At 40.0% G+C, this 17786-nt stretch overlaps 1 protein-coding gene across 8 annotated transcripts in view; it reads right to left on the reverse strand.

Moving 5' to 3' along the window:
- Positions 1–17786, reverse strand: part of CHD8 (chromodomain helicase DNA binding protein 8) — a 62705-nt gene that overhangs the window by 25081 nt on the left and 19838 nt on the right. For 4 of the 8 annotated variants that reach the window (XM_056810009.1, XM_056810005.1, XM_001368912.4 and 1 more), the window contains 11 exons: positions 10952–12007; positions 10026–10394; positions 8969–9354; positions 7513–7627; positions 5837–6019; positions 5662–5730; positions 5164–5219; positions 4593–4710; positions 3346–3429; positions 290–427; positions 9–130 (listed from right to left, as the gene is read on the reverse strand). In XM_056810009.1, coding sequence (XP_056665987.1) covers positions 9–130; positions 290–427; positions 3346–3429; positions 4593–4710; positions 5164–5219; positions 5662–5730; positions 5837–6019; positions 7513–7627; positions 8969–9354; positions 10026–10394; positions 10952–11794 — 2483 coding nt within the window. In that variant the 5' untranslated portion in view covers positions 11795–12007. Of the gene's footprint in view, positions 1–8; positions 131–289; positions 428–3345; positions 3430–4592; positions 4711–5163; positions 5220–5661; positions 5731–5836; positions 6020–7512; positions 7628–8968; positions 9355–10025; positions 10395–10951; positions 12008–16560; positions 16989–17786 lie in introns of those variants that run through there. The other 4 variants (XM_056810010.1, XM_056810006.1, XM_056810008.1 and 1 more) reach the window with 3 other exon arrangements.

Here is a 17786-nt window from a genome sequence, read left to right on the forward strand (position 1 = left end):
TTGTTTACCTGTTGTACCAGTTAAAAAGAAGCCAATTGACCCCCTCTAGCTGGTATTCTCGTAGTTGATTCCGGTTTTTGTATTCATGAGACAATTCTAATTTCTTCCAGGCACTTGCCTGAGGTCGATTCTAAGGAATGAGAAGTCAATAAGAAGTAGGATAAAGATAGTAGCAAAACCAAGCAAGCCTCCAAGACAGATAGGTGACCATAGTAATTCAAAAAGAATTCGGCATAACATCAAGCAACATGTTTACAAGGCATATTGCTTTAAAGAAAACACTACTTACCACTCTTTTGAGTTCTGGATGCCTTGACTGGATTCGCTTAAACTCCCGGACTTTGCCCTCATCTACATCTTCTTTTAGTTCCCATGTACTATCCTCATAGGGCAGAGAACACCATTTGACCAGGTAGTAAATTACAGGCTAAGAGAAGAATAAGTCAAGACTTTAACAGAGTCCCAGTTCCTGGCTAGGGCTACAGGAGTCCTATTGCACAATCAGACCACATACTATAAAAGCCTTAATACAACAACAAAGGAAGTGTAAATGTTTTTCTGGGTTTAACCTTCTGGTTATACCCCCTGAAACAAGACTAATGGCTCTGATCACTTAAGTGACTAAAAGTAAATCCTGTTCTAATAATGAATTTCTAAAGAATAACCAACAGAACAATAAGTACTAATACATCTTCAATGGCTCATCTCAGCATAAGCTAAAACTAAGTTTATACTGAAATATCCTAAAATCCATAACTGCTATAGTCACGTGTCTTGTACAACTGCCTTCTTACATTAAACCTTGGCAGGAGTTAGGCTATTTTTAGGGGTTGGAACAGGCTAAACCTGTAGGCAGCATAGCAGGGCTCACTGCCCTTGGAGCTATCAATAGTTTAGATGCTAGTCAAGAGTACTCAAGAACAGTCAGGAGGCTGATGAAGAAGAGGTCTTCTGAGCCATAAGGAGTTAGGAAATAACTAGGAGATGGTATCACTGAAAAGAAGTAACAAGAGTAGAGGGTAGCTAGGTGACTCAATGGATAGAGCCAGATCTGGAGAGACCGAGGGCAAGTCACTAAAACCCAATGCCTAGCCTTTACAAGTTTTTTGCCTTAGAACAGATACATAATATCGATTCCCAGACAGAAGGTAAGGGTTTAAAAAACAAACAAAAAAGAATTATAACAAGGGTGAAAGTAAAGAGGAAATACTATTGTCCCAATGACAGTGTTATACTCAATAAATATTTGTTGGGAAGAGAATTTTTGAACGGAAAGGGTAGTAACACATAACAACCCAAGTCCAGCCAAGATGACTGAGCACTTGAGGGATTTGGCTAAAATTAATGCATATCAAAACTTTAGGCTTAAATAAGAAATGAGTTGAGTATTGAGGTAGCAAATTAGGCCCCAATTGATAGTGACCTGGAAACATCATGGCATAAGATAATTACCTCAACTACTGGCAGATGATTATGAGAAAGAAGTAGGCCAGTAGAAATAAGTCACAAAGAAGACATCAAATAACAATTTTTTTTTTAAACCCTTACCTTCCGTCTTGGAGTCAATACTGTGTATTGGCTCCAAGGCAGAAGAGTGGTAAGGGCTAGGCAATGGGGGTCAAGTGACTTGCCCAGGGTCACACAGCTGGGAAGTGTCTGAGGCCAGATTTGAACCTAGGACCTCCTGTCTCTAGGCCTGGCTCCCCATCCACTGAGCTACCCAGCTGCCCCCTAACAAATTTTTTATTAAAACATCTATTCTATGTAAGATGTTGTGACAGAATTGTTCTTTTCCTTTCTTTGGACATCATCATCATCATCATCATCAAATTATTCTATCAATCTTGTCTCACAAAGAGGTAAGCATAGTATAATAGCTAGAATGTAGACTCACTGACAGGAAATCCTGGGTTCAAAACCCAATTTTAATATCTACTGGCTGTGTGACCCTAAGGCAAGTCTCTTAACCTTTCAATAGCTCAGATAACACTCTAAGACTATAAATTAGAAAAGGGGCTAACTCATATTCCTTCTGATGTAAGATCATGTGTTGAGATGTCCAATTCATACACTCCTGGCAATACATTTCATAATTCAAGGATTTAAAATTTATTCCCAATGTGAAGTAAAGAAAAGAGGCAGAAATTATCCCCACTGTCTATACTGATGATTTCAGTGTAATTGGGGCTTCACAGTAGGGAACCTCCTTCGAACAATGTGGATTGGCATCTGAGTTGCCTAGGAGTTCATCAGGATGAATTTCCCCACAGTGTGTGTGGGAGCAGGATGAACCAGGCCTTTGGACTGCAAGAGCAACTCTACCCAATACTGGGACTATTCCTCTACAGAGAGGAATAACTGAGGCATGGAATGATCAAATGCCATAACCATCAGCTATGGCAGTTCTCTGAGCTTTTGGGCTTAGTGCTGTACTTTACCAATGTCTGAACAAGAAATCATATTAGGGAGTAGTAAACTTTTGAAAGTGAAATGGTAATATGACAATTTCTTTCCATGTGTTAATGCCAAATGCAGACTATTTCAGGGATGCTGATTGATGGTTGGTCACTTCAAGAGGAAGGTGGAAAAAAAACAACACTAGGTACTAAATGAAGTCTTTTGAGAAGAGAATAGACAAACTATTCAAATGTAAAAAAAAGTCCTTGCTGGTTGCTGAATTTTATGAACTGACAAACTAGCCACTGTGATAATTCTTCTTTATAACAGGCTAGGTGGTACAGTGAACAGAATGTTGGACTTTGAGTCAGGAAGACTGGAGTTCAAATCTGGTCTCAGACATCTGGTAGCTATGTGAATCACTTAATCTCCCTCAGTCTGATTTTATAATCTACTTGAAGATACTAATAATACTTATCTCACAGGATTGTCATGAAGATGAAATGAGATATTTGTAAAGTGTTCTGCAAACCTTAAAGTGCTATGTAAATGCTAGCTATTATTCTATAACCAAGCGATGATAAGGAAAAAAAAAACAACTACTCATGAAATTTCTTATTTGTCCAAAAAAGCTTTCAAGGCAACTAAGTTTTCTTATTTAATTCAGTAGACATAAAATAAAATACCAAGGAGCTGACTGCAAAGCTAGAACCACATGAAATTGCAAACTTTGCCCCTTAGCCTAGTTTTTAGTATAGTTTTAGTGAATGGTTATTTCAGCCATTCTGCCTAAGGAAATTTTGAAAATACCTTTTAATTCCCAAGGAATTTTCACCTTTACCAGGAAAAATCAAAGACAGATAAAGACAACAGGGCACACATAACCTACCAGTTCTATAGAGAAGAAACCTATTACATCCTTCTACCTATTGTGACATTACAACTCACCTCACCATTGTCTTTGTCAATACTGTGAGACTCATCCAATATCCTGTCCACTTCCACATAGTCTGGATTGAAGGGCTCTTCATCCTGGTTTGGTCAAGAATACAAACAATAAGACCACAAGGCCACCCAGTAATGACCTACCCATTAAGCTTGTTGTTTAGTTGGTTTGGGCATGTTCTGCCAACATAGCCATGTTCTGTGGCTGAACCATACCCATAGTCCTTGCAAATTTTACAGTTATAAAGAAATTAGATTGATGTAAACCCATTGCAACTAACACCTCAAATTATAAGCACTAGTTACTCAGCTTCATATATGAAGAAACCATAAAATCCACCTGGTCATACCCACATCATCACTTCTACAAAGCTGTTAAACCATGTCAGAAAGACTATAAATCAGCCTTTATGGAATGACTAAATGCATCTTATACTTCCTAAGGTTACAGTTCCTTTCTAAGGATATCCCCCAGTTCCTACTAACCCTCAATTTTTTTTTAATTAACGATTTATTATATTTGCTCTTAGGACATAAAGTACCACCCAGAGGACACATGTGGTTTCCTACTCTGGCAGAAGAACACCTTGTGTACTTTTGTGCAAGTACAAAAGGAGAAATGAAAGTGATTTAAGAAGCTCATAAATGTGCTAAAGCTCACAAATGTGTGTCAGGTTAGATATAAATACTGAAGAAAGAAATGATAATCCTGCAAAAAGATGCTTCAGTGAGACAGTATTAGAAATTTTAACAAAATAAATGTTTATTTAGTAAGCCAGGTGCTTATGTCTATAGCTACCACTAACTGTTTCTGATTAAGTCTTGGAAAACAAATAAATCCCAAATGGACCAGTGCTTTGATTCATTCAGAGTGATACAAGAAAATAGCTATTAAAATCTTTTTTTCATAACACCTTTCCTCAAGAGAAACTTAAAGTACTCCATTTACATTTTGTAATTTACATTTTACAATTTTACAATTTTACAAGTACTCCATTTACATTTTGTAGATTCTAAAGAACTAAAGAATAATTTTATAATTAGGAAAATAAAGTATGGGGAAGTAAAATAAGGAAAGAAGCTTAAGTGTAGCAATGAAAGAAAACAAAAGCTAGTACAGTATTATACACCTTTAAAGGACCCAATCATATGTTCAGTGATTTGATGCCAAGGAATTAAGATTCCACTAGATCATGCTTCTAGAGGAAAAAAAAAAGACGACTGGAGAGGCAGCTCCTATTCCTACTTACCTCATGGAAGAAGTGTCTCATCTGAGCCATTTTGGTTTTGAATCGCTTAAGTTTCTGATGGATCCTCTTGTCTTTTTCTAATTGAGAGATAGTGGCCCATTCACAGTGCAGATAAGAACTGGAGAATGAAAAAAAAACAAAAAACAACAATACTCATGCTATAGGAAAGGGAAACTGTTAAGTGGTTCCAGACTCTAGGAGCAGTCATCAATAAATTAACAAGCATTTAATGTGTTTACTATGTGTGAGGTACTGGAATATAAAACCAAAAATGTCCTTAACGAGATTACATTGTCAAAAGAGCCAGTATGTAAATTTTAATGTATTAATTGCAGTCCTACTTAATAGAACATAGAATTTTTATTAGATACCACCATCCCTCCCATGCAGAAGAAAAACAATAAACAAAACACTCAGAAGTTATTTTTTAAATTTTTATCACATGTGCTGGGAGATGGAAGAAAAAAGAACCATTCCCACTCATGACAGACTATGGGGGAGGGAATGAAGAAAAATCATTACCACCACCCTTGAGTCTCAGAGATGAATGTTTTTGGCATAGGATACTTACTAATTCTTATACTTGACAAAAAATTCCTCTGCTTCAGTATATTGTCCAGAAGGAAGCTAAAGGGAAAGAATTGAGAAATTATAGTCCCATTTTATAATTATCCATTCCCTATCATCCCAAGTAGGAAACACTAACTTTAATCACACAGAGACCAACAGATGAGCAGAACTTTGGGTAGCAAACTCTGGGATACACCATGTCCAGTCCTCTTATTGTGCATTATCAATCCAGTATGGGAAAGAGTTGGTGTTCTAGAATGCTGATAATAGCATGCTAATCTTAGCTTGTCCTTTAAACAAACATCTATACCCTTTTATCTACTCCAGGTTGATAAGTTGGAGAAGCCAAAGTAGTTATCTTCTTTCTAATTTCTGACCAGTCCATGTCTACTACCCTCCCACAGATAAACCTTAGGTAACATGCCCTGATAAATTCTCTCAACAGTGAAATATCTGGCAATAGAAAGATGTGGGCTGACACCAAGCATAGAGGCCTAACCTCCTTTTTCACCACCCGCATAGAAAGCACTTTGTCCACAATGGCTGCATCTTCTTCACTGGGGTTCTCCTATAAGAAGAGATATAAGTGGTCAGGAGAGAATTCTAAGCAATAAGGATAAACTCTGCCCTTGCTTGTAGTACTCTCCCTGAAATGGTTCAAGTATTCAGCTCACCACAAAGAACTGCATGGATGGCAATGTCTCGCCATCAGGTTCCTGAATTGGTTCAGGCAAAATGGGCTCAGGCTTCACTGGACCAGTCACATCCACCTCTTCCTCCTCCTCATCATCTGTGATTTTAATGTCCAAATCCTCTGTGTATTTTTTTCGCTTCACTTGTCGGTTTGAGCGCCTCTTCTGCAGTAGCAACAATGGTCAGACAACCCAAGACAGAGTGATAAAAGTTGGAAAAAATTCCAGTAAAGCCTCAAATTTTGTTATATGCTACAATAACCTTAAGACCTACTTCTTATGTTCAATTAGATAGCGACTCTCCATTCTTTAAACATAAGACTCCATTTCCCATCTCTGTGCCTTTGTCCTGGCTATTTTCCACTTCCCCCAATGCCTGGAATGCACTCTATCTTATCTCTACCTCCCAGTATCACTCTCTTCCTTTAAGATGTAGCTTAGGCACCATCTTCTGCATGAAGCCTTTCATAATCCCTCCAACTGCCTGTGCCCTCCCTCCTAAACTATACTGTATTTAATTACTTTACATATATTTGTATTTATTGATTTCAGACTTGTATGTGTGTGCCTATTATCTTCCTCATTAGAATGTACGCTTCTTATAAGTAGTAACTGCTTCATTTTTTTTATGCTTATATGCCACTGCCTTGAACATAGTAAATGCTTAACAAACGTTTGTTAATTATCTTTAGGAAATTATTAATTATATAAAATCATTAAGAAAATAGCAATATTTACAGAAAATTTTAATTTAGGCAATTGTCTAATATATTTATAAATGTCACTATTCCAAGTCATTAAACTAGGACTTTCTGTCTGCCATTAAAAATCCTCATATTTCATCCCCAAATCCCTATAAAAACAAAACTAGAAGATAATAGAGAAATAAAAACTTGTTAAACATTAGCCTTTTGATTTAAAGGCAATAGTAGGCCTCCCTGTCCATGAAAGAAATGTAAGAGCATTCTCGGGAAAATGGTGCTGGTTATTTCCAATCTAAAGGTCACCAAATGACCTGCTTTTTTAGCTGATATTAATGTGAGACTTTAGGGTTTGTAAAGTACTTCACATATATTAGCTCATTTGATCTTCACAACAAGGTACTACAAGTATTATTACAGTAGAAGGAACAGAGATTGGGGTGCAGTGGAGATCAGGGGAAAGAAGAGTTTTCTAGTGGTATGATGAGCATTAAATGATTTGGGTTAGCCTCAAAATGCAACGTTAATTATAAGCTAACAAAAGCTTAGATCTTTCATTCTTCTGGTCTTTTCAGCCTGCATTATAAGAAAGCTCTGGGCTTGGGGTGTTTAGAAAGACAGTCAAAACCCAGAAATTTGGAAAAGGTCAGGAAAGGAGAGAACTAGAGTAATTCTGACTGAAACTAAAATATTGCTAATAAGTACTGTATTCATATTCTAATTTCATTTGTATCTTTAATTTGAAAAGCAATCAGAGTAAGGAAAGTAAGGATTATTACCACTTTCTGAGCATTTGATCTAAGAAAGAATTCAAAAGAGGATTTAACATTTAGGGAGATACAAAGCCTTCATATATATGCTTTTGGTCCCTTTAGATCTAGGCACCATCATTTTACTTTGGGAACATGTTCTCTGGAACCAAATTTATCAGCTCAGTTTTTCCAGGAGAGCTTTTACCTGAATGCTGCTCTCTTCCTCCTCCCTGGGTGATTGTGCAGGCATGACTTCTACGTCAGAATTATCAGATGAGGTGTTGCGTTTCCTCTTCTTACCCACCACAGGAGTGATGGTGCTGAGGAGGGGAAAAAAATTCACTTTCAGTGAGGTACTGGGGACCCCTCCAACATATACCGTCAAAGGAATTAAAATGTCAGTCTGTAGGAGATGGCTGTGGAAAGGTAAAAACTGATGGCATATATATACATTTGTAATAATGGTAGGACAAGGGGATAAGGGAATTTGGTAAGAAGGGGAAAAGAATTCCCACTTGTGACTAGGCCCACTTCAATTCCCTAAAACCACTGAAGAGCACAGGACCTGCCAACCTTGTTTTTGTAGCCTTAAGTCAATAGTATAAATTCCAAATGAGAGGCAGAATATTGGTAGTAGAAAGAACACTAAACTACAAATCTGAAGACCTGGATTTTAGTCCTAGTTCCATCATTACCACTTATGTAATTCTGGGAAATTATTTAATAATTTTTAATTTTAATTTCTTCTTCATTAAGAACTGGAGTTAATATCTGCCCTCACAAAGTAGTTGTGAGGATCAAATGAGTTAACAGCTATAGAAGCTTTTTTGTGAATGGCAAAGTAATTAAAATATACCTTGCATTAAACTGTCCTATCACTATTTTGCAATCACAAGTATAATATGGTATAAGCAAATTCCAATGTAAAGTCACATGAAACTCTATTGTAAAATCATTCAGTAAATTGTGTACTTATAATGTTGCTATGGAACTGTCCCTATAACATTCTTTTGCCTAACACTGTATTTTCCTATTATCATTTAATAATGCTGAGTAATAATCTTTAATACAAATGTAAGATATTATTACTGTATAAGATATTATATCATTACTGTGATTACTCTTGCTACAAATTCCTGATGTATTTTGAAGGGGAGGAACAGGAAGCAGTAAATGTAGTAAACTGGGGATAAAGGACTCCTAACTTATGATAAGAATGTTGTAGTAATGGTACAACTCCCCCATTTTGTAGTTCAAAGTCATAGGAACTGAATCAAAGATTGAGGGATGAAAGAATGCAGCTATCATCTCCTTGTAGCTTCTTCCTCCATATTAGAAATGTTGGGGAAAGGACCCCACTTTGGTGGAATGTAACATGTTCACAGAGGCATCATTAAGAAAGGAACACAGCTTACTGATGAAATTTTCAACTCTGTCACCAACAGGCACTTAACCTTTTCGTCTCTTAATTCTCAAAGTTCTACCAAGAAAGTGATAGCAATGTTAAATATCCAATATTGTATACAAATTCTCTACTGCATTTTATCACAAATTTTCATTCCAAAAGCTGCCCATCAGATATTATGCTCAATCTAAAGGTAACAAGAACACCCCAAAGTGGTACCATTAGTTCATATCTCAAGGTAGCAGCAGATACTCACTTTAACTTACTCCTGCCCTTAGACTTGGAGGTACCGGAAGCTTTGCTCTTTTTTGGTTTCTCTTCTTTGAGCCTCTCTCCAGTGTTCTTCTTCCTTCGTTTTTTCTCACCTTCTTCCTCAGGTCGGACACTGGGCAACTCATCTTCATTTAAGACTCGTGGGATATTTTGCTCACCTCGGGCCCGGGCTCTGGCAATGGCCTCCGCCACTATCCTGTTAGCTTTCTCTTGTTTTTTCTGATGCTCTAGCCTTCGGTTTTCCTCCACCCCAGCTTTGCCCCCGGTGTGAGGAGCAGGGGCTGCTGGGGAAGACAGAGCTGCCACCTCACTGGCACTCAACACTTTAACCACTGACAGGCCTGAGGAGGCCCCTTGGGAAGAGCCAGCCTGCAGGAATAGATAAATCAGAGCTTTGTTATCCTTACCTTGTGAAATCTACCCAAAACATAGCTCTGGGGCAAAGAGGAAGGGTAGTTCAGCCTTTTTTTTTTTAAATCTCAGCAACAAATCAGACTTTGCGGCACTATGGTATGGGACTTAGAGAGAAATGAAAAGTAATACAGATGCTAATTCAAACTCCAATCTCTAAAATCCTTGATCTGTCTTCCTAATTTTCATTCTTGATCTTGCCCCAACAACTCATCTAGGAAAAGTACCAAGTGAAAAAACTAGCAAAGATTGTTAGATAAGGAAGAGCCAAGAATACATTGCTAATGCTACTGCTGACCCATTTGGGAAAATCACTTTGCTGTTTCCTCACCTTTAAAATGATGGGTATCTGATAGCACTTTCAGTTTTACAAAAAAAAAAAAGAAAGAAAGCATCAAGAGATGATTTAAAGCAGGTCAAAAGCACTAAATAATCACCTCATTTATCAGCTCCCTCAAATTAATCCTTTTATTTTGTATGACACTATCATTTTTATGTTCCACTCATTGTATTCAACCAAATTTATTTGGGGAACAAAGGCTGTGCTTAATAACAGGCTGCTTCAGGCAGGTACAATGAAAACGTCAAGCTTTCCTTCTTTTCTTTCTACCTAGTAGAGTTAGCTTTACCTGGGGCTGAAGCACCACTTTGAGTGGTACTGTAAGTCTTTGGCCTGGGCTTTGTCCTGGTCCCATAATCTGGGCTGGCTGCACCGAGGACAGGGTCACTGGCTGGGCTGAGGGTGGCTGCTGCTGCTGCTGGGCTGAGGGTGGCTGCTGTACAATCTGAATCTTTTGCTGTGGCTGCTGCACCTGCAGCTGGATAGTCACTACTTTGGCAGGCTGCCCCTGGGCATTCTTGGCCTGAGTCAGGGCTGCCAGCTGGTTGCCCTGCAACACAATCTTGCCTGGCAGACTCCCCAGCACGACATGCCGATGGCCTTGAGGCCCTCCTGACTGAGGCTGCTGGAGAACCAGAGTGATGCGCTTTGATTCACCCTAAAGGATAGGAAATGGTAAAATAAGATTTTGTGGCATAACATGAGGATCTAAGTATATATCTTGCATAAATTCTTTGGCTTTAGGTTTACATGTCCCTTCCGTGTCAAACTGCCTCTGGGTTACTCAAGTACTTCTTTCTAAAAGCAAGGACCCTTCTGATTAGATAAAGGGCCTTTTATTGGATAGACAATAGGAATTCACACTTGGTCATTAGTTGCTGATGGCATATCTTTAATCAACCTAGCAATAAGAACGAAAACATTTTTTTTAGATATGACTTATTCACCACTATTCCTCCCCACCTACGTTTGGACAATTTAGCCACTTTCCAATTGAAAATACTGTCAAAATGATAATAAAAGAAGTGAAAAATATCAACAACTATTATGTCATGAAAGCCTAAGATCATACTATCACTATCCATTATCCAGGTAACAAATATAAACTACAAAATGAATATGGAATTCAGATAAGCTCTTTTATTAACTAAACTCAGAATTGAGTCTGACCTATAATCAGACTACTTCCCACCTCCCCCTATTCCATGAAGCCACCTGAGTGGGAGCTGAGGTCAGAGTGACAGCAGGCTTCAGTGGTGTTGCTCCAGTCCCTGGGTTTCCAGTTGTGGTAGAACTCTTAACCGGCTGCAGGACCAGCTGCTTTACTGGCCGGCTGGGTTGAACAATGCGCTGCACTGTGGCCTGGCCTCCAGTGACCTTAGTGGCCAAGACTGCATTGCCAGAAACAATGGAGACACCTGGTCTAAGAGGAGTACCAGTTAGCACCTTGGTAAAAGTGACTTTACCACCATTGGCTGTGCCAGCCACTAAAGGCTGTGCTGTGCTGGTGATGGCCTGGGCTTGGATCTGTGCCACATGAGCACCTGTGACTGAGGTACCAGGTGGGGCCTTGAGGATGACAATCTTAGGTGCTGTCTGAGGGGGTTGCCCCCCACCACTACTGGAGGAGACAGCTGTAGCAGAGACACCCATAAAAGGATTTCCTTGGCTCAGGATCTCCTGGCCCTTGGAGACCTGAAGAAGTCCTGTTGGTGGTGGTGGTGCCTGTAAGATGGTTTGATTGGGTTGTTCCTGGCCCACTGGTGGAGTGGTATAATCATGCAAGGTGAGTGACTCTGGGGCTGGAGTTACTGATTCTTTGGGAGGTTCTGAAGGGGGGGTTTCTTCTGTTGGAGGGGGCAGGCCACTTGATGTTGAACTTCCCAAGTCACTGTTTCCACCATCTTGGTTCATCTGATCTAAAGAGTCCAGGGTACTTGGTAGCCCAAGAGCTTCTTCTATGGGGTCTCGTGTGACTTGGTTGAAGCTGTCATCAGTTAGAGAGTCCAGGCCAAATAAATTGGGGTCATCAAAAAGGTCCATGATGGGGTCTGCCATCCTGGGAAAGAGGTGTGTAAAGTATTCACAGAGTTCTAAAGAGGGAAGGGGAGGGGGATGCTGGCTCTCCCCTCCCCTCCCCTATTAAGGAAAAGCTGCACACAATGGGGAAGAATAGCTATTTTGCAGAAGAGACAAGGGATCCACACATGTCAAGTTGTCCTGGCCTTCATGGAGTAAGATAGTTGTCTTCAGAGGAAGATGGTAGAATTCCTATGTGGGAACAAAAATGGAGGGTGAGAAAACCTTGTGAGAAAATAATAAATATATTGCAACCAGTTCTTCCTTCATAAGTAAGGGAGTTTCTCTCAATTTTCAGTAATACCCAGAAGAATAAAAGGAGATAAGAGGTCTGGGGAGAAGAGACCTAATTAAAAAAAAAAAAAGATATATTTATAGTCCTGTTTCAAAATAATTATCAACCCAATCCCTCCTTTCCTGTAGGTCTCTCATCCCCAACCTCCCCCATATTTCTTCCCACCAAAACTTCATGTTGCCTCTATTTATGTATTTTCACACATCCCTGTGCCAATTAGAGATTAGGAATCAGGAGATTTATTTTTTCTTGGTCTTAAAACTGGCAAAATTAATGCTACACCACTACAAAATTTCAGTGAGTATGGATGAAAATATTTTTTTTGATACATTCAATTTAATAAATTTCTTTGTATCTATTGGTGCTTCTTTGCTACCTTTCAAGCACAAATGTACTTCTAATCAAGCACACTGCACAAGCTGATACAGATGAGATTCTCTAAACTTTCAGCAATTCTAAGATCCACTTCTTCCTTCCCTTTCTAAAATTCCCAGAATATGAGCCATTTTTTTCTGGAAAGAAGATTTCATCTGGGATTCATACAGAGAGCAAGGAGGAGTCCCAGAAGACTTCCTAGTCCAACTCTCTCATATTTGCAGTTGAAGAAAACTGAGGCCCCAGAGAAATTAAAAATGATTTGCTCAAGGTTATACAGGTAGGAAATAGCAGGCTAAATTTGAACACAAGTCTTGACTCCAAATCTAGCCTAGTTTCTCACTGCAATATGTGTCTTCCCTCTTGTCTGATGAACTTAATTCATTTGGCCTGGATTTCCTAAATGATGAAATCTGGGTCCTCAGTCTTAGGGATCCTTCTAAAATACTTAACAAATGTTGGCTATCATAAGAGAGAAATGGGATTATATAAATGAAACACCAGGGAACTTTTTGTATTCTGTTTAAAGTAATTCCTGCTAGGACAGATCTGTTTAGCAAAGGGTAGTAAGTAAGCTTACTTTTAATTCAGATACGGGGCCACACTGATCTTTGAAACTACTGGCAAAGTCAAATTGAAAAAGATCTAAATACTGTTACTTAACAATTACAAATGAAAATGAGAAAACTTGCTCATTTTACAGGACAATCTTGGGCACTTAGTTAAATGCTGGAGAGACAAAGACAAAAACAACAGCAGTGTATCAGAGGAAGTTCCAAGAAGCTTCTGTTCTGTAATCCTTGAATGTTTACTCCCCCTGTCACCAAGGTACTATATGGTAACTAGTCTCCTAAACAGTTTCAAAAGATAGGGGACAAGGATGGGGAAAATGACACAGTTAAATAATCATCAACACAAAAGGGACCTAATTTCAATAGTGTTTCTTACCCCTATCATAATACTTTCCCTCAAAATAACTATGCACTCTTTTAAAAAACAGGCTATAAGGCTATGTAGAAGTGTAAGAATGGCTTGTTACCATATATAAAAATCATGGTTAGCATATACATTAAGACTCAAAACTCCCTCACTAACAGGATCTTATTCAGCTTCATAAAACGTATGCCATCATCTCACTTTATTATTTCCACCCTTGCCCAGGCAATTCCTTCAAACTTCTGCCTCCTCCACTTCAACATTCTCTTGATTTTGTGCCTATCCAACAATTAATGAATTAAATTAAAACATTTATTAACTGACAACTTAGTGAAAGACATTGTGATACTAAGTGGAATTTAAGGTACTTTGGGTAATGCCATAAAATATTTATTTAGCAAAATCACTATGGCGATTGAGTCAACATTACTATATAAGCACTCATCTCTATTATTCTTCATAGTTAAGTTCCACTCTATAAGTCTGTCTTCACCATTGTCAAGAGCATAGTGAAGTACCTGTTATCAGTAAGGGAGATTAATGTAAAGAACGTTTGACCTTGGAACCTGAAAGACCCAGGTTCAAATCCCACCTCTGAGACTAGCTTGAGTGGCATAACTTCTCTGAGCATTGGTGTAAAATAAGGGAGGAGGCCTAAAGTAGTATCTAAGTTCCCTTCCAGCTCTAGTAGTCTAAGATGTATGATTTAAGTATGATACAAAGAAGAGCACTTGTTTTCTGTCTTCTAAGCGTATAAACTGAAAATAATTCATAAATCTTTTGAATAGCCTTCCCTGTTACTGTCAGCACCTTGGTCCTGTAATCATAATTCCTTATCATAATTTCTTTCTCTTTATCTAGGATCAACCTTAGAGAGAGGCCTCATTTCTAAAGTGTTGAAAATCAAGGAAATGTGATTATAAATAATTTCTCTATTTTCATTTGACTCAAGCAATTTGCTCTCAGTTAACTTGTGCCCCTATGTACCCCACAAGTTCACAGACCCATCTAATAACCAATAAACTCCTCTTTCCTGGTCTAGCCAGGCTTAAGAAACTCAATACTCTTCCAGAACAGTGCCAAATTTACATTAAAATGTCCCGTTTTACTGGGTCCTACCATCCAGCTTAACTAACTCCAATTTTCTTACCTATTCTACCTCTGCCTTCTTGTTTGTTTCATGTCTGCCACTAATTTTCAACTTCTTTTCTATTCCAATCAGATCAACTTTATTCCCAACATATCTCCAGCTTCTCTCCCCATAATTTCTGGTTTATCCAGGCAGTATGAAGCAGTATGAAGTAGGAGGTCTGTTTTACTAACTCAACTCCTCAAATTCAACAAGGCTCAGAACCATCCACAGCTCACTGATTTTCAAATAAGCTAGAAAACCCACACAGTACTTGATTACTATCTAGGTGAAGTTACTGTCCAAATGGATCAAACACTGAGTAGAATTTCAATATGTAGAAAAAGTAATGGGAAATATGGAACTATGGGGAAGAATTTAGGGTTATAGAACTCTATGTAACAGAAAGAAGAAACAAATCTTAGTGGCTATAATTTTCCACAATTTCAACTTTCGGCGGGAGGGGGGAGTGAGAAAGCAAAACACAACTATATAGTAAATGTCAATTCTCATCCAGGGTCTTTTTCTGGAGGAATAGTCTGGCAGCTGGTATCAAAGCCCTGGGCTGTCTACAAACTCCAAATGCTGCCACCTTTAGAAGAATGTAGGCCAGTAATAGCTGCCCCTTTTAAAAAATGGGTTTAATTATGGAAAAGAATAAGATGTCTGGAAAACTTCCACCAAAGAGACTAAACACCTTAAAGGAAGAAATATAAATGGATTACTTTGGTGCAACTTCTACACCTTTATTCTAGCTGATCCTGGTTTTAAGACCCAGATTCTCAACTACTTTGCCCTCATTTCATGCCTCCCCTTCCCTTTCCTGCCCCTATTTCTGTTTTGGTCTCTACCTGTCCCATTACAGGGAAGGAAGCTTTTTGTTTCTGTACTTTTTTACTCTATTCATTTCCCTTCAACTTCTTCACACCTTTCAATGGAAAGGAAAGGAAATCAGAAAGACTGATCTCCAGCTGCCTAGAAGGCAAATGGTTGACACTGAAGTAAACACTGTACAGCTATGGTCTTTCTTTACTCCTACTGACTTCTTAAAAAAGGCAAAGGACAATGAAACATTTACCTTGCACTTTTAAGAAACATCGTATAATTCATTTAAACAACTGCTCACAGATTCAGAAGAGGATCAACTATTTTATTTATAAGCATTAATTTCACATTTTTAGTTTCGAAATTTTAAAGGATCTTAGGTAAATGGTTCTCCTGAACAGGAATGGATGGTATTTTGTGTTTATGTAGATTGTGCTTATACATACATATGTACATACACATATATGTATTTATAGATAAATATGGAATGACTTAATGATAATGATGAATTACCTCAAGCCACAGAAACATCCTCAAAGTTTAAAAATGAAATCAAATCATCAAAATAATCTAAAAGGAGGAAACATCCTAAAACTAAGTATTATACTATGGAGACAAAATTTTATGCCCAAGAAATCTCTGATCCACAACCTTCAACATCAGATAATGAACAATGGTTTGAGTTCTTTAGAATATGAGTACTTTATATATCCAAGGTATCATCACTTTTCTACTTCTCAATTGAGATAAGAGGATAGAAAGATAGGGTCCATAAAATAGAAGAAATTGACTTGAAAATATAGTAAGAGTTCAAGCTGATAGCTACTGGAGGTCAAGCTATCTGGGTCCCATTCCTTGTCTTTGCAACAGTTTGCATTAGCTTAGACAAGTCATTGCCTCAGTTTGTCTACCTACAAATTGAGAGCATTAACAACCCAAATCTAGGATTGATAGGGATATCTTTGAGCAGAGGATGAAGCCTGTAAAGTAATCTGAACCTCCAAAAAACATAGAAAGCGCAGTAAACAATAAGAACTATCAGCACAGGTAAGTCCACGGACATTTAGGGGACAAGGAGAAAGTACCGAAAGGAGGTCCTGGGTTGGGGGAGGGAAGGGCTGAGAAAGTGGGGGTTTCAATGAGTGGGAAGCTCGGCCAGAGGAGGAAGAGGGACGGAGACATTACCTGTACAAGCTGCCAGGGGTGGTGCCAGCAGGGCCGCAGAGCGGGAGAGGAGGGGAGATCTGGCGAGGGGCCCCCAGAGAAGGAGCTGGGGAGACGTGCATTTGGGGCAGGGGACTGGCGGGGGAGCCCTCTGGGGCGGGGACGAGCAGCACAGGAAGATGCGGGAGGGGGAGGATGCCCGGGGGCGAGGGCGGTCTTCGGGCGGGGGCTGCGGATGTGAGGCTCAATACAGCGAGAGAGGGAGCGACAGAGAGAGGGAAAGGGAAGGAGAAGGGCGGCTTGGCCGCGCCGCGCCGCGCCCCGCGGGGCAGAGAGGCGGCTTTACCTGCAGCGGCCGCGGGGGGCCGGTTCGCCCCTCTTGCTGTCTCTCCAGCACCAGTTCCCCTCCTCCTGCGCAGCCTAACTTGCTGCTCCCGCCCGCCCCTCGTCCCCATTGGTGGATAGGACCCGTCACTCAGCACACCGACAACAACGCCAAGCAAAGCGGGGGGGCGGGACTAGGGGAGCTCCCCTCCCCCTCCGCCTCCAGGTTAGGTTGAGAGCGCATGAAGAGGCCTATCCGGTTTCCAGGGCCAAGGCGAAGCCTGCGGTTCGAGTGAGAAATGAGGCTGGCCCGAGAAGCAGGGTCACGGCCTCCTTCTCTCCCTGAGAGAAACAAGTTCCGGAGATTCAATTCTTGATCCCCTCTATACCCTTTAGTATTCCTCTTAGACGGTGGGCAGGGGATGACTTCGGAGGGAGGGGTCCTCGCCGGCGCCCCCTCTGGGTCCGGGGCCTTCTGGTGCCAGGGACGGCCAGCTCTGCACCCTGGTCTCCTTCCTCTGCCCCGCTTAGGGAAGCCCCTAGGTTTTCGCCCTAGGGCTTCCCTCCCCAGTGGGGTGAGTGGGGGGAGGAGGGCGCGCTACTTGCTGCACTGGTAGCTCTTACTCTGGCGCTTGGGCCTCTCTCTCTCTCTGCCACTAAGCAAAGTGCTCAGCTAAACCAAATGAAGGTCCCCAATCCTTCCTCTGCAGTGTCCTGGAAACGGGGCGCCACCCCAGCCACCCTATCCCCACCAAAAAAAAAAAAAAATATATATATATATATATCCATTTTTCACCTCCGCTCCATGCACCTCAAACACAGTTCAATCAATGCATTAAACACTGAAGTACCTACTATGTGCAGAACCTATCTGTCAAACAAATCTTCAGTGTGCCTTTCCTCTGGCAAATCCTTTCATCTGG

The sequence above is a fragment of the Monodelphis domestica genome, chromosome 1 (assembly GCF_027887165.1).
Source record: "Monodelphis domestica isolate mMonDom1 chromosome 1, mMonDom1.pri, whole genome shotgun sequence".
NCBI classification, from domain to species: Eukaryota; Metazoa; Chordata; class Mammalia; order Didelphimorphia; family Didelphidae; genus Monodelphis; species Monodelphis domestica.